The sequence below is a fragment of the Lutra lutra genome, chromosome 2 (genome assembly GCF_902655055.1).
Source record: "Lutra lutra chromosome 2, mLutLut1.2, whole genome shotgun sequence".
Taxonomy (NCBI): Eukaryota; Metazoa; Chordata; class Mammalia; order Carnivora; family Mustelidae; genus Lutra; species Lutra lutra.
This window is the reverse complement of record NC_062279.1, coordinates 45,255,074-45,271,474: the sequence shown is the minus strand read 5'-3', so window position 1 is coordinate 45,271,474 and position 16,401 is coordinate 45,255,074. Positions and strand designations below refer to the sequence as shown.

The 16,401-nt window shown below is 59.0% G+C and overlaps 1 protein-coding gene across 6 annotated transcripts; it reads right to left on the bottom strand.

Moving 5' to 3' along the window:
* Positions 1-33: 33 nt before the first annotated feature.
* On the bottom strand, positions 34-15,052 carry PDLIM2 (PDZ and LIM domain 2). Of its 6 annotated transcripts, none has more exons than XM_047717337.1 (10): positions 14,611-15,052; positions 11,431-11,548; positions 10,603-10,754; positions 8,105-8,174; positions 7,842-7,993; positions 7,609-7,687; positions 3,708-3,790; positions 3,318-3,502; positions 1,671-1,788; positions 34-615 (listed from the first exon to the last, which is right to left on the bottom strand). In XM_047717337.1, exons 2-10 carry the CDS (start codon positions 11,521-11,523, stop codon positions 444-446), a joined length of 1,104 nt encoding a protein of 367 aa, XP_047573293.1. In that variant the 5' UTR covers positions 11,524-11,548; positions 14,611-15,052; the 3' UTR covers positions 34-443. The 6 variants fall into 6 exon arrangements, with proteins under 6 accessions (XP_047573293.1, XP_047573289.1, XP_047573295.1 ...); XM_047717333.1 differs by lacking the exon at positions 14,611-15,052 and adding an exon at positions 12,990-13,141; XM_047717339.1 differs by lacking the exon at positions 14,611-15,052 and adding an exon at positions 12,990-13,139 and having other exon boundaries at positions 3,318-3,463.
* Positions 15,053-16,401: the final 1,349 nt, after the last annotated feature.

Sequence of the window (16,401 nt, the reverse complement as noted above, 5' to 3'; positions counted from 1 at the left end):
GGCTGGAGCAGGGAAGGAGAGGGGAGATCTACTTTGTTTTGTCCATGTATATATATTTATAGAGTTCATATGTTGAAAACTTTACAGAGTGAATACCTTTTGCCTCTGACCACCCATCTCTTTCTACATACCTCTCTCTGTGTCCCAACCTGCTTAACCCCTGTTGCACAAGGATATCCAGTGCGGTGCCCACCTTAGCCGTTGGTGCACAGCCTGTCCTGCAGGGGGAAGTGAGAGTTTCTAGCACAGGCCTGGGACAGCGAGGCTGTCCTCATGCACAGCCCAGGATAGGCCCCAGGACCTAGCCGCACCTAGCATGGAGGAAGGGGCCCGCCCACCACCCACCAACCGCCCTTCCAGGCCAACTTGCTGTTGGCATGGCCCTGGCACAGAGGTGCCCACAAAGTTGAGGGCGGCCTGAGAGCACAGCCAGGTGCTCAGGCCTAGGAGCTGAGGGTGGGGGGTGAGGAGTAGCGCTGGCGGGCGTGCTTCTCACAGTACAGCTCATCCCCCACCCAGAAGTGCCCGCGCATCTTCAGGTTCAGCCCGCAGTCTGCGCAGGTGTAACAGCTGGGGTGGCGGTAGCGCCCCTCCTGGATGCGGACAGCGTGGTTCCTGCAGGGGGCGATGGAGAGGGCAGAGCTGTTAGCCTGGGGGCTTGGGTGGAGGTGGGACCCCAGGACCGCTGCCCTTCTCATTCGCAGGGAGCCTAGCTCCGAGACAGGACTCAGGGAAGATCCCCAAATTTCAGATGCTGACTCCCCAAGCCTTCCTTCAGGACTCTCGCGTCAATAACCCTACAACCCCCCACCCTCAAGACCTCTAGTTAAAAAAAAAAGAGGGGTGTTCCCCCTTTAAACAAACGCAGATAAATTGCATCCTGAATTTTCTGGTTGATAATGGAGCAGTGGTTCTCAAAATGTGGTCCCAGGAATGAGGACCCACAGCATCGCATTCCCTGCGGACAAGCTGGAAAAGTGGAAGCTCTGGGGCCCGGAACCCTCTGACAATCCCTTTGCAGCTGCTCTTTGAGAACCCCTTTCCTTGCGTCTACACAGCGGCATGGGTAATATCCCATTACGCAGGTGGAACAGCGAAGCCCACAGAGGCTAAGGGCTTTGCCTAAACTGAGTCATCTGGCCGTTAACACCGCGAGCAAGACATTGATGGCGGGGCGGAGGGGAGGGTGAGTGGGGTTTCAGCAATTTGCCAGAGAATACCGCTGCATTATAATGCCACCCACTGAGAAAAACAAACCTGCCTCCGGAAAACCCATCCCTTTCCAAAGTAGGTGGGGAAGGGGGGTTGGGGGAGGGGGTGGGGGCGGAGAGCAACATTTTCCAGGAGGAGGCACCCCGTCTGGAGGTAGATCTCCAGAGGCTTTTAGATTACTGGAGAGAAATCAGAAGCAATAACATTTCCTCCTCCTCTGGGGAGGGCGAAAGAAATCAGAAAGAAGGCGATGCAGCAGGAAGAAGGCAGCAAGGCTTTGTAAGAAGCCTGAGAACAAGCCGCATTACCCCCTCGCACAGATGCATCGTGGAAAACCCCGCCCGGGGCCCGGACTGGTCTTTCTCTGCAGAGCCCTCCCGAGGGCGTTCCCTGCCCTGCTCCGCCCCCTACCGCCCTGCCAGGGAGTGCCCGCCCCCCACCCCCACCCTAGTACTCACACGATGCTGGTGCTGCACTTCTCGCACGTGTGGAGCTTGGGTGGGGTGGCCAGCGCCCTGGAGGTGGGCAGGGAGGACTGGGGGCTCAGCTGACTGGGCAGGAAGGCAGGTGTGCCCCCTGGGGGTGGGCAGACAGACACACATTAGAGCTCTTTTCCCCCGTGGTGGCAGCCAGGCTCTATTTACCCATGCACGCTCCTCCAGCACAGCTCCGAGGAGGCTCCTAAAAGGTGTGCTTACACACGCACGGCTAAGGGAACACCAGGGGTGTGGCCGGTAGGTGATGGATGAAGGGAGTGATGGCAGCCGCTTCTGGGCTGGGGCGGAGTTAGCCCAAGCTGAGGCAGCCCAAGGAATGTCTGAGCTGTGTCTACACATCCCACCAAGCAGGAGTGATCCAGGCATGATGCTATTAATTAAAAGATGGTAATGATAGATAATAGCAGCACCACAATACCTTTATACAGCTTTCAAAGGGCTTCTATGGGCCTGGCTGCCTGTGAGCAGCCTTGGAACGCCACTGAGGTGAAGCACCGGGGCTACGGGGTGGGCATGGTCCCTGTTGGCCCAAGGACCCCAAGGCTCCAGCAGTGACCATCTGCGCTCCACCCCCCCCCCCAACCACCTCTCTCCGGGCCCTGCCCACGGGCCCACCAAGGCCTCGGGGTCCTGATAGACAAGCTTCGCTCACTACCCCCTGACCCCAGTGAGCACCCCAGGAGCCAACTCTCTGAGTTGAAGCCGGGCACCAGATATTGCACCAGTGAGGCTGTTGATCTGGAGCTCCGGACTGTCCCATTGTCTGCCTCCCTGCGGCCTCTGCCAGGCCAGGCCCCCTCGTCTCTCCCCTGCACTAGGCAGTGCCCCCCCAACACACACACACACAGTACCACTGTACCCCGACCACCACCTCACCCCAATAAACTGTTCTTCAAGGGCAGACAGGTGCCTGGCCACTCTCGGCCATCACACTTGGCACCCCACAGGCCCATCAGACAGGCACAGTAAATGTGGAAGGAACAACGGAATGGCTGGCAAGAGCCCATATCTCTCTTCTTTCTCACTCCAGCATCTGCCTGGCATTATTTAATGGGACCTCCTGGGTTAGGGCACTCCTCCGCCTGGCACATGAAACCCCCCAGCCAGGACTCAACCTCTAAGACCAGGCCCCTGCTACTCTCTCGCTCGCTCGCACACCAAAGCCCTCAGGCTGCCAGCCACCACAGGCCTTGCGCTCACCGCCACCACCACCAACCAACCCCCCCTCCCCCCGCCGCCCCATGCCCTCTCTGAGGCTCAAACTCCCTGCCGCCATCTTAAGGCCCTTTGTTAAAGTCTTAATCTTTCTTCAAGGGTCAAGTCAACGTCATTTTCCTCCATGAAGCCCTCCCTGGAGACCCAGTCCCCATGGGCCCTATTCCCCACCTTTGTCATTCTCTTGACATTTTCCTGATCCCAGCCAGCACCTCTGGGTGCACCCCTGGAACTCCTACCAGATTGAAAGCCCCTTTAGTGCAGGGACTTGCCCTTGGTGCCTACTCCTGTGATGAGTACTTAAGACATACCTATTCAATATCATGCCCAGTTAGGGTCCGGGGACATCCTGTCGGAACCTACTTCCAACACGCGCACCCCCCAGGAGCTCACCTCTCTCCTCAGCCTCCAGGGCTTCCTGCAAGAGCCGAAAGGAGCTGGACTGCCGGGGGGCGAGCCGCGCCTCACGATTCTCCTGCAGCATCTTGTAGACTTCTGAGTCCTCTTCCAGAAGGCGGCTTCCCCCTTCTGAGTCCACACTGTAGGGGCAGGAGGCAGCCAGGAGTGAGGGTCCCTTCCTGGGTATGAGGACCAGCATGGGGGCAGGGAAAGAGCGCCCTAGGGCAAAGGATTCTGGGGGTGGGTATTCAGAGGACAGCCAACTGGGCTTAAAACCATCGGGACCCCACCCACCCACTCCCCACCACCCCCATTCCTCCTCTCTGTCTCCTGGCTTCCCAGGCCTTCCAGGATTCCACCCCACCCTCCAGGGCCCGCTGCTACCTGAGCCTGGGGCTGGAGGAATGGGGACCGGGGGAAGGCGGCAGCACCAGCACAGCTGAGTCGCCAGCGCGGGTGAGGCTGGCCTGTGGGACAGAGAGGCACCAGGGGAGGAGTCAGCGGCTGGAACCTTTGGCCAACACAGCCGTCTGGGCCGCCAAGACAAGTCCGGCTGTTCCCCAGGCCCAACACCAGAGGGCTCCCAGCTCTCGCTGACCAGCAGGCCGGCAACAAGGCAACAAGGGCCCATTGCCCCCAACCCTGCCCTCTAGGAACTAGGGACTCCTCCTGCTCAGTCCCAGAAGGGGAGAGTGGTCAGCCCCTGACTGTGGAAGTAAAATGGTTCTGCAAGGAGACTGGGCAAGGGGCAGAACAGCAGAGAGGAAGTAAGCAGATCCTTTCGCTGTGAGGAGAAGGAAACACAGGGATGGACTGAAGGGCCTAAGACCCCTCTTAGAGTCAGGGCTGGGGTTGCACGAGGGACCCTCTCCTGCACACACTTCCTCTCCTGAGAGGGCCCAGGTCTGCTGGCTGTCCTGGAGGTCTGGTTCTGCCCCAGGGAGTCTGCAGGGGCCAGGCCCATTTTGGACCCACACCCCAATAGCAGCACCCCCTCTCCAGGCGTGTACTGTCCACCCTGGGCTCTTGACGCTTGCTATCCATGTGGAAATTCCGCCTTCAGCCAAATTGGTGCTCCACTTTCTGGCCTGCACCTCTGCACCCACTCCCTCTACCCTGCCTCATCTCCACTGCCAGCCCCTACAGAAGGGGCCCCCCACAGAAGGGGCCCCTCAGAGACCAACAGACAGGCCACAGTGCACGGGGCTGAGGGCACAGTTCCCTGGAAGGCCAAATTCCCTCGATTTTAAGATTCAAAGTCAGGGACAAAGTACAGGGTCCAATGATAAAACGGCATGAATTTTTTAGCTAAAAACAGAAACTTGAGGGTTTTGAGAAGACAGCCCTAGATCCTCACCCCTGCAGCCTGCTTCCGCCAGCCTACATCCCTCTTGCTCTTGGTGCCTTGTGGTCCACTGACAGGCGGTAAGATGGTTTCCTCAGCACAGTGACTTAAGTACCATGTCCCATTGTGCCATCTGAGGCCAGCCTGTGCCCGGCATGGGGGCAGTGGCTAGTTGGGAGGGCAAACCAAAACCCACCCAGGCTCTCTTTGCAAGCCAAGTCCAAGTGCCAGCCAGAGGGAGGGGTGCTGTCTTTACTTCACATCTGCCCACCAAGGCATGTGCCTACCCAGAGGTGGCAACTTCCAGTTTTCTGAAGGGCCCCATAAAGGCCAGTGGGGTCCTGAGTCTGGGGCTCAGTGCAGCCCCAGCCAGCCAGCTCAGGAACCAGCAGCAAGGCCACGGCCACAGCAGACTGGGGTGGGGGAACCTCACCTCTAACCCCTTTCCTCCTGCCAGACCACGACGCCCTGGTGGAGAGGAGCCCAGCTCCCTGATTAGGAGCAGCTCTGCCTTTCTCCTCCCTCCCTCCTAGTCATCTAGGGACACCTGCCTTCCCAGAAGGAACCTTGGATCCCCAAGTCCAGAGAAGCTGCTCACCTCCCTCCCCCAAGAGCTCATCTGTAGCTAGCACCTCTCAAACTGTGTTCTGGTGAACACAGGGATGTGAATAAGTGAGTGGCAGGTATGTGGGGGGAGAGGGGATGCCAAGAGAAATTCTGTAGTTAAATTTAAGTTTAGGAAATTATTAAAATTAAATGTATTTCTCATGGGACTTCTCAGAGCCTTTAAAGTGCTAAAAGTACACAGTGTTGCTCCCAAGAGGGAGGTACGGGACCCTGTGATTCCCACACCGTCTGATCACAGCCTTATTTATAGACCAGAATGCAAGCTTCATTGGGTTAGGAATTTCTGTTGGTCCACCAACGCATCCCCAGAGCCTAGAAGGGTGCCTGACACAAAGCAGCTCAACAAAAGCTTATTGAAGGGGGACGCCTGGGTGGCTCAGACGGTTAAGCATCTGCCTTCGGCTCAGGTTGTGATCCCAGGGTTCTGGGATCAAGTCCCACATCAGGCTCCTGCTCAGCGGAGAGCCTGCTTCTCCCTCTGCCTCTGCCTGCTGCTCTGCCTGCTGCTCTGCCTGCTTGGGCTCTCCTCTCTCTCTCTCTGAAAAATAAATAAAATCTTTAAAACAAAAATCAAATAAGTTTGTTGAAGGAATGACCATGGTCCTCAGGCCAAAGGAGGGAACTCAGAGCACGGGAACCAAATGTCAGGTCCAGAGAAAGAAAGAGGGGCTGATCCAAGGTTAGATGTTAGAGATGGGACTACCCCAAGTCTCCCTGCCCTCCCCAGCCCAGGGCTCCTGGTTACACTTCATGGGTGGTCCTCAGATCTTTGCATCAGGACCCCGAGGGCTCCTTAAAACATAGATTGGCACCCTGTTCCACCCCTTCACCCCTGCATCTAACCCAGCAGGTCCAGGCTGGGACCTGAGAATGTGCATTTCTAACAGGTTCCAAGGTGCTGCTGCAGGCTTGGGAGCCACTCCCTGTACCTCCAGCGTCTCCTGGCATCTCCCCTTTGCCCAAGTTTGGGAACCACAAGGAAGAAGGCCAGGACGGATGGACCCTTTCCAGCCATGCCCTGGGCCAAGCGCAGTCCCAGCTGGTGTCAGCCCCAAGATCTCCCAGAGAAGGCCCTCCCCACTCCCACCCAGGCCCAGACACGCCAGGTCCTGCTTATACACTGCTTTGCCATCCCCCTGGCTTATCATCCTCTAATCTAAACCCTATCCAGTCCTACCTCTGACGTCCAGCAACATTCCTGACAAAGCCTTCTCAGGCCACCCAGCCCACACTCCTCTTTTCCCTCCCAGAATGCCTCCCGCTTTTATAATTAAGACCACACTGTTTAGTTCTTAATTGTTCCCAAACTACTTTACATGCTTGTCTTATCTCCCCAACTATACTTTAAATTCTTTAAAGATGGGGATCTTATCGAAGGCATCTCTGTGCCCCTCCTTGCCTGGCAGTCCACTGAGTGGGCTCACAAGGAGTCACTGGCGAGACCCTCCCATGCAGCCCCCACGGGAGCCCTCTCCTTCCTTCCCCAGAGTCCCCAGTTTGTAATGCCCTCCCTCGGCCATCTCCAAAGGTTCTGCTTTCTGGAATGCAGAATCACCCGGAGGGAGGATTCTAGCAGCTGGGCCTCATCCCCTTCACCCCAAAGGCTGGATATGCCCCCCCACCCAATTCTGCCCCCAACAGCTGTGGCCCAGGACTGTTGGCGTCCTTGCTCCCTCACTTCCTCACCCCTGCCCTTAGAGAGGAGAAATACCACCAAGACAGGGTGTGGGGGGCTGTCACTAGTTCACAGTAGGACCCAGCGGTGGGTTGTGGGGGGGCGGTTGTCCAGAGTAGAAGGGCAGGGAGGAGGGCAGACAGAAAGTAAGCCAAGTGCAACTTGAGGCAGAACCACAGTCCCACTGGTGGTTCTCTGGGCTGAGTCAGAGGAGGAGGTAGGGGGATGGGGTGATGGGAGTTGGGGGCGGGCATGGGGCTTGGAATGGGGAGGAATGTGTTCAAGAGATGCAGCCAGAGCCAAAGGGAACCATCCCAACAACAGCAGCAAAACTATTTCAGCCCTGGCCCAAGAGAAACACTCAGGAAGGGAGGATGCTAGCAGGAGGGGGGAGGCAGCGAGTGGGAGGACAGGAGGTAGAAGGCCACCTGGGACCAGCCAGGCAGGGCTGGGAACCAGCAAGCACAGCCCACCAGCAGACACAGTTTCCTCCTGGCTCAGGAGAGGGGCATGCTTGTTGCTGGGCGATGGAGGCACTGGCTGCCCAAGGGGGACCCGCCATCTGCAGCCCCAAGGGTGCCACTGGCAATCAGCTGGAATGAGATGCTCTCTCCTCCCCACCCCCCATGCATCCTCACCTGGCGGTTTCCGGGGCGGCCCCCGTAGGAGAAGCGGTCAGCAGTGGTGGGTCCCGGGGAGTGTGCCAGGCTCTGGAAACTGAAATGCGGGAAATGGATGGTGTGTGTGCCCCCGTCCCACCCAATCTGCCTCAGGGACACAGAGGGTGCCCTCAGGCTCCCGTAAACCAAGCTGCTGAGACTGACAGGCCTGTTCATGACCCTATGGCCTTCGTGCCCATCCCTGCGCTCACCTGCGGCTGACCACAGCCTCTCCAGGGAGGGTGTGCGGGCGGCTGAGGGGCAGGGTAGAGAAGGGGCTGCCTGGCTGGGGGCTGGAGGACACGGGGCTGGAGCAGGAAGACCGCAGGGAGGACTGGCTGTCCGTGTGCGTCCTCATGGAGCCCTGTGGAGAGAAGGGCCGGGAAGGGAAGCACCCATCCCCTAACTGGCCCTGCCCCTCAGGGTTCCCCTCACCTCAGGGTGCTGGAGTTCCCAGCAGAAGGCACCTTCCTACCTGGAAGCGAGTCGCCAGCACTTCCACAGAGCCTTCCCCATTGGTCTGCCCAGGGGAAGCGGCCCGAGACCTGAGGAGAGGCCAGAGGGAAGCTGGTCACAGGAGTCCAGGAGCCCTGCTCACCGGACGAGCTGCAGATTGCAGCTGTTCCCCCAACAGATTCTCAAGACTCATAAATGTTCAAAACATGTGGACATCAGGTTGTCAAATTTCAACTTTGCCAAGTTCAAAACAACTCTTATTAACAACCACTGTCATCTCTCAAAGGAATGGACAGTTTAGCATCAATATGAAAAATAGACATAATTTCATCAATTCGGTTTTAATAAAACCTCACAGTACTCCCTTTCTCTTTCTGTCTTTCTCTTTTACGATTTTCATTTATTTACTTGAGAGAGAGGAAGAGAGCATGAGCAGGGAGAAGGACAGAGGGAAAGGGAGAAGCAGACTCCTTGATGAGCATGGAGCCTGGACACAGGACTTCACGCAGGGCTCCATCCCAGGACCCCCAGATCATGCCCTGAGCCAAAGCCAGACACTTAACTAACTGAGCCTCCCAGGCGTCTCTCTCTCTCTCTCTTTTTTGTTTTTTTTTTTTTTAAGTAGTCTTTACACTTAATACCAGGCTCAAACTCAAGACCCAGAGAGGAAGAGTTCTATGCCCCACCAACCGAGCCAGCCAGGCACCCCTCTTTTTCTTTTTCTTCTCTTTTCTTTTCTTTTTTTAGCATTTCATCTAGACATTGTCATTGGTCAGCATCAGTTTGTAGATCGATTCTGGGGGAGATTGCTGATTTCATATAAATAATCCTTTATTTTCACCCATGGAGACACAGAAGCCCAGAGAGAGAAAGTGAGTTCCTTAAAACCCAGTGATGGCCAGGCTAGCTGCCCACTCTCCCCTGCTCAGCCAAAGGCTGTCTCCCACCAGCTTTGCTGCTAATGGCTGGAACACCTTTGAGAGAGTCATTCCTAGCCCCTTCTGAAGGTTTCTCCTCCATAAAACAAAGTGTGGAGCCTGTCTCCCCCACAACACCCCCAACTCCCAGACCCCGCCATCTTGCAGGGCCTAGACAGCCAGGGTGACAAGCAGGCCCAGCTCCCCGCCAATCACCAAGGCAGCCAGCAAAAAGAGGTGCCCGACCTCAGCTCCCTGGGAACCCCTCCAAGGCCCTTCCCTCTGGAATCTTGAACAGGAGGCCATTGGAGGGCTGGGACTGGTCTCAGGTGAAGAAAGAGCCTGCCATGCCCCAACCCCACCGCACCATTCCTGGATGTCTGGCCACTTCTAGAGAGGTCTGCAAGGACTGCTGTCACCACACACCACACCAGCCTTCGCCTCCCCAGGCAGGGGCGTGGGGCCGGTAAAGGGAGCTGGGGCTTTGGCTCCAGTCCAGAGCACTGCTTCCTGCCACAGAGCTTCTGGGTGCTCCTGTGGAGGAGACTGGGAGGGTTTAGGAGTGGACCGGACAAAAGAAAGAAGATGCCGGGAGTCTTGACCTGCCCATCATGGAGCTGGAGGCCTGGAGGGACTTGGTCAGGCCCCCCTCGCCGATGGCACTGTGTACAAGAGGAACCTATGGGAAGTGATGGTGTCAGCACCTCCCTGCCCCTCTGCCACCCCACTCTGCAGTCCCTTGTAGACTTTGGTTCCCTTCCCAGATGCCGTGAGGTACTCTCCAACCCCCTCCTTGGGTCACAGTCCTGCAAACACTCACAAGCCTGAGTGGTATGAGGGAGTCACTGAAGGGACCGGGATCATGAGAGCTTCGTGGGAGCTATGGCACTGTGGGACAGTGGGGGTGAGGAGAGGGCGTGGACTCAGGGCCTAGAGAGAGCCTGGGAGGGGAGGGGAAGGCAGAGAGGCAGGAGGTAACTGACTCAAGTCAAAGGCCCGCCCAGAGGGTTCTCCTGACTGGGGATCTCCCAGCATTCCTGTCCTGTGACTCACTCTGAAGCCCCACCTCAGGGAGCCACCTGTTCGCCCCCGCCCCACCAGCCAACCCAGGCCTCGTGGCTGAAAACCCAAGCCTGGGAATCTGCCTTCACCTGCACAGCCCAGAGAAGCCATGGGGACTGACAGAGGGGGTTCTCTGGGGAGTGAGCCCCAAACTCCTCAAACTACCCCTCCCAGGATCTGAACAAAGGCCATCCCCTTTTGGAGGCAGGGGCCTGGGAGACCCAGCCTAAGGCACCCGTTTCGCCTCTTCAACCCACTTCAAGCCCACACCCTCTACCCTGCACACTTGGGAACCAGTCAAACCCGGGCATCCAGGTGCTTGATGCCAGCCGGCCCTGCCCATGGCTGTGTGCCCAGCTGGGCTCGGGGACACCCCTCAGCCCACTCTGAGGAAGCTCCAGAGCCTGGACCTTCTCAAAGATGAGCCAAAAGATCCCAGGAAGACCAGGCTGGGGCTGAGAGGGCAGCCACCATGCAGCAGGCCAGCAGAGGGGTGAAGAAATGCTGGCCGGCCTAGCAGAGGGGAGGGCCTACCTACCGGTCTAGCCGCAGCCGCAGGGGTGAGGGGCTCTGGCGGATCTTGCTTTGTGCCTCGGCGTGAAGCATACCCTCAGCACTCTCCCCGTTGATGGCCAGGATAATGTCACCGGGCCGGAGGTCAGCAGCCTCAGCCTTGCCCCTCTCAGTTACCTGTAGGGGATGAGGGACAAGTGGTCTGAGATACCCCTGCTCAGACAACGAGGACATTCCTGCAGGGATGGAGGAAAGGGGATGTGTCTCTGTCCTGCCCAAGAAATACAGAAGCAGGTTTGAACCAGGCTGGCCAGTGTCCCCCTTTTTCTCCCTGCACCGCAGTGTCTGCCCAGTTATTCAGCTAATCCCCTCCCAAAGCTGGAGGGGAACCACCCCTTTACCCCATCCCTGGCATTCTCACAGAGCCTCCCAAAGAAATGACAGAATTTGAGGGGCTGTGCTTGGAAATACTTCTGGATAGAGAGCCCTGCCCACGCAAACACACCACATAGGTAGTTGCCCCGTGAATGCTCCCTGGCCTGGGCTTGGGTCAGGACACTGCCAAGGACTTGGGGCTCCTGTTCTAGTAACTTCCCCAGGTGGCTGCCAGCAGGTGCAGGGTGGGTGACCAAGGAGAAAGGGCCTCTACTTGGCCCAGCTCCCTGTCAATCCCCAGAAGTCTGTTCCTGAAGTGGTCACCACAGCCCCATGGCAATGGGGCCCCAGTCCTCTCCAGGCTAACACTCTCAGAAGTAGGCCTTCTGACTCCAGAATAAAAAAAAAAAAAAAAAGAAAGGTGGCTGTGGAGAGCCGGTAGACAGGGTAAATCCTAACTCCTGGAACTAGCCCTTACCTTGGTCACCATGATGGGCGTGTGGAAATCCCTGCCCCCAGTGATCCGGAAGCCCCAGGGCCCAGGCCCCGCCACATCCACAGTCAGGGCCATATCACAGGAAGGAGGGCTGGAGACCCTGTAGAAGCAAAAGAGAGGGGATGACAGGTCCAGAGAGAAGCCAGTTAGGGACCGGGGAGGGGTGCGAGGGGGAGTGTAGAGGAAGTGACTAACTCCCTCCTTCACCCCCCTGGTTTCACTTCCCCCCACCCTGGGAAGCCATGACTCTGAGTTCCCCCTTCACCGCCACAGTCTTCAGCAGCACAGCTCCCAGAAGGCAGGCCGTTCGGGTGCCTCACAGGCCCTTGCTGGATGGAGACCAGGAGGGCAGGGGCTGGCAGGTGGTAGGCGATGTCACCGTTTCCTGCCTCTCCCCCTCCTCCACCAGCAAGGCTAAGTCCCATCAGTGCTTGCTTCCTGTCCCCAAAACTGACTGCACAAGGTACTTCCTCCCCACTCTGGGGGAGGGCAGCACTCTGGGAACAGGAGTGACAGCAAACAAGGGGGTGAGGCCACCACAGACTGTTCAAGTAGTTGGCTGGGTGGGGACTGGCCCCGGGTCTTCAGAGGGGCCTCCTGGCGAACGGCCTGGCCCCTGGCAATGTGGTCCAGGTAGGCAAGATGAGGCCTCCCACCTCCTCCAGGGGCCTGCTGCCCTCTGAACAGCTCCAGCCAGAAGGACGGGCTCACCTGCCAAGCTGGGCACACCCACCCCCTGGCAATGGCTGTAGCAGGGCGAGCTGACTGATGCTGCCTGCTAGCTGGGGCCACAGGCGTCCCATCCACGGCCCCCTCCGCTGGGCAAGGGAGTGTCCTTACAGACCCAGCCCTGGTAGGATTTCCTGAGCCTCTAGTTATGGAGCCAGGAGCCAACCCAGGCAGGAAGCTGTAATGCCAGCCCTGGGTCACCACCCTGCCCAGCACCCCCCCCCCCCCTGGGGCTGCCCCTGGGGAGGCCCAGAGGCTGCAAGTGCTGTCGGAATCCATCAAGGACACTAGGGCCACTTCCCGTGTTTAAGAGCCTGGGGAGAAGGCAGCCAAGCAAGCAAGAAGGGCTCTCGGCCCCGTCTACGGTCCCTGGCTTTGCCTTTTGCCCAGGCCTAGCCCCTGTCCCTGCCCCAGGTCTCCAGGTCCCCAGGCCAACGCTCGCGGTTTACAGAGGCTTAGGATTCTCAGACCTTTGAGCCGGCTGATGGACTCCGCGTCCCGGGCCGCGGGGATGTGCCCAGCCCGTTGGCCAGCTCTCCCAGTCCGGGCGCCTTCTGCGCTCCGAGGCCAAAGTACCCGCGGGCCTGGTGCTGGAGGAGGAGAGCCGGGGATCGGGAAAGCCCAGCACGCTGGGGGCACCGGCCTCCAGGCGAGGCTACAGGGAGAGGAGCCGTGGGCGGAGTAAAGGGCCGGGGCTCGGAGAGCGGCGCAGGGGGCGCGGGCTCGCAGAGTTGCGAGGTGTCCGGAGCCGGGAAGGTCGCCGGCCGTGCTGACGGTGCGCAGGTGGGCGCGCTCACCTAGCTCCCGCTCACCTGGCTCCCGCTCACCCGTCGAGCTGGACGGCCAGAGCCGGGAGGGAAGGGAAGGGAAGGAGGGAGGGTGAGGAGACACCGCCACTGCCGCCGCCGCCACCGCCGCTGCCGCCGTCTGCCCGACTCTGGGGAGAGCCCGCCCGGGGCTCCAAGACCTGCCTCCGCCCATGTGATCCCGGGGCCGCCCCTGCCGCCGCCCCTGGCCCAGGAGGCCGCCTCCTCCGCGCAGCCCAGCCCCAGAGCTGCCACCTGGCCCGCGCCCTGCTGGGGTACGCGGGGGGTTTCTCTCTCTAGGGCCCCCTAGAGGCTGCGGCCGTCCTCCCCGAGGTGCCCTTCTCCCGAATGCTTGGAGAGGGCGGGGAGGCGTTCCGGTGACGGGTCGCGAGCCCCACTGCGCGGACAGCCCCGGACAGGCTGCGACCCTGAAGCTCTCCCAGGCCGCCTGGCCGCACCCACCCGCCTTCGCAGGGGCCCTCGAGCACCTCCCCCCCTCCCCCGCCTTCACCACAGCCCGGGCCGGGGCGGAGGTGGGCCGGCTGGGTCTGTCTGCGGTCCGCCTGGCTCCTCCGCCCACTCCCGGCTCGAACTCCGACGCTGGCGCGGATGGAGCCCCGACACCCACAGATTCCAAGCCGGGGCTGCCCTCGCGCCCTCCTCAACTCGGTTCTCCAACGGCGCGCGCGCTCCCCGGGCGGTGGCTGAGGGCTGCTGGGTTCCTGGGGCTGCTCAGGGCTGCCCTGCCGGACGGAGATGCCCCACAAGCCTGCTCGGCTCCGGGCGACCTTCGAGGCCCAGGAGATGGAGGGAATCCTGGCTGGCGGTCGCCGGGCGCTCTCCTGGGCTGATGCTCCTGGCTGATCTCTGGCTTCCCTCTCCTCACCCTCTCTGCTGCCCTGCCTGCGGTGGGCCAGCCCCAACAATCACCATGGGCCCTCGCTGTCCATGTGGCCAGCCTTCTGCCAACCACCTGGAACCCAGGCCCTGGGGTTAGGGAGCGGGTAGCCGAGGAAGGCCCCAGGCACCAGCTCAGAACCATCTGGCAAATGGTGTTCCGGAACCGTACCTGGCAACCCTCAACCTGGAGACCTCAGGGCGCACCAAGAGCCGGCTCCGGCATCTCCCATCAGTCTCCACTTTGCATTCTCTCTGTCAGGCTGGTGTGTTTTCAGGGAAGCACACCTGTGGGCACAGCTGTAACTTGCCTGCCTCAGGTGTGAGTCATTCCCTCCAAGTTCCCTCTGCAAGGAGTGCCCTTGCCACTCTTCCCGCCTACCTGTGTCCTGTGTCTCATCCTCCCCACATGGACTGACAGGTGGACTGCCACCGACCTCCCCTGTTCTAACCTTCCTGTGGCCTCTGTCCTCAGTGCAGGTAAGCCACTCTCCCACCAACCAGCTCTGGGCCTCCTGGAGTGGTCCCTTTGCCTGACACAAGTGCTCTACCGCCCCAACTAGACCCCCAGCCAGACCGGAAGCCCTTGAGGGAGCAGGAAACTGCAGGACCGGCAAGCACAGCCCTGGAGTCCCACAGACCTAGCCTCACATGCCAGATCTGCCTCTTACCGTGTGACCTTGGGTCATTTCCTCACTTTCCACATGGGTAAAATGAGTATAGTGCCTACCTTAGCCTCCTTTGTGAAGACCGTCCTCCTGGATAAAGCTGCTGGCACGCAGATTCCTGTTAGGGTGGTGGTCGGGGTGCACGGTGGGGGGGGGAATCAGTTCACTGCTCCATTCCCAGAGTCTAGCACAGTGCCTGGCACACAGTAGGCATTCAATAAATGTCAAATGAATATTGTTTGAACGATTGAAGGGATTAATTTCTCTTCTTTCACCCCTGATTTGTGGCAGGGCCTCTGGTTTACATCTCTGTGTCCTGACTCTTCCCTAGTCTCTAGTATGTACGGGTTAACCTGCAGGATTTATATTCCACGGGTTGTGCATTCACAAAACTCATGATCAAGACAAAATTGACTCATCCAAGGGCAAGACCCTGTGGACCAGAAGGGAGGACTATCCTGCTCTAAGCAACTCTGCAGCCCTGGGCAAGTCCCTCAGCTCCCCTCTCTAGCGGGAGGAGCATCCCCAGTGGCCTAACGCACTTTCTGACCCTGACCCTGCAGGTCCCCCTTGCCCCTCAGGCCTGTGACCCTCCCCTCCCCTCCTCCCTCCTGGCCAGGTCAAGGCACAGAAGCGGTCACGGTCACACTGCAGGCGGGGCTGGCAGGGCAGCAGCCCAAGGGCGTTGGGTTGGTTTGCTGCAGAGGTTTCAGGGCCCCATCAAAGAGGGTGTGGATTCGGTTTCTGTCCCAGGGAAAGGAAGTCTCAATCAACCCTGGTATCTTTTCTAAGGGCATTGGGGAATGCGAAGAAGCTCGGACAGGGGATCTCGAATAGGCCAGTGGGTTCCTGAAGAATGGTCATCTCCACATGATGGGCTGGACCAGACAACTTAGAAGCAGATGGTGGTGAGGCCTGGGGTGGACGGAGCAGACGAAACGTAGGTAAGTCCTGTTCTTCCAGCTGCTGTTTAACCCCCACTAGGGCCCAGGCCACACCCAGGCTCAAGGAAATTGCAAGGGCCAGGCTGTGGGCCTGTCATTCACAGGCAGAACTAGGCACCACCACTTCTTCCCACCCACCTGGGGTGGGGGTACCCTAAGTGACAGGCCTAGCAGACAGGACTGCCAGGAAGAACATAAAAGGGCCCAACCTAGGGCAGTCCTTGGCCTCACCCATGACCTTCCTTATCCAGGACAAGGACTGCCTGGGCGCTTGGTCCACTTTGTGCAGAGAGGTGGCAAGAGTCATTGGACCTGACTTCACATTTTAGAATGATGCAACCCAGACAACTTGGTTTCTCAGCCTCAGTCTCTCGTTACGTAAAATGGAATCCTACCCGTCATAGGGAAGCTTCTGTCAGATAGCACACGTGCAGCACCTTTTGCCCCGTTCAACTGACAGCAGCTGCCAAGGAACAGTTTTCTTTCTTGGCAGAGCAGCCAGGCCCGGGCTGTGGCACTGCCGTCGCTGTGCAGGGACCACCGAGCCACAGGACTGAGAAACCTCGGGCGAGAAGAGTTGCTTTGGCTAAGCTGTGCCCCACCACTCCCAGCTTCCCGCAGTTGATGGCTCAAAAACCCAAGCCCAAAGAAGAAAGTAAACAAACACACGAGAGCTTCGGTGTGGAAATGGAGTGCACAGAAGGAAAACATTAGGAGCAGAACAGCTAGAAATGTCATCTCGCCCAGCAACCCCATGATGGCTCCGGAATCAAAACAGGCTGCACACAGGCCGCATTCAGCTCCCATCTCTGGTTTCTCCCCACAGTCAGGCTCGCCCCAGGCCCTGTGACGTCGGCTTTCTTGGAGCTGCTTGTCGGACAGCTGCCTGATCCTGGAGGCTGCCCCATT

Coding starts and splice junctions, on each gene's coding strand:
- PDLIM2 (XM_047717337.1), bottom strand. CDS start 11,523: ATGGCCCTGACTGTGGATGTGGCGGGGCCTGGGCCCTGGGGCTTCCGG. Junction 8,175..10,602: donor CTGCGGCTGCGGCTAGACCG/GTAGGTAGGCCC, acceptor GCCTCTCCTCAG/GTCTCGGGCCGCTTCCCCTG. Junction 7,688..7,841: donor GAGGCTGTGGTCAGCCGCAG/GTGAGCGCAGGG, acceptor CCCGCATTTCAG/TTTCCAGAGCCTGGCACACT.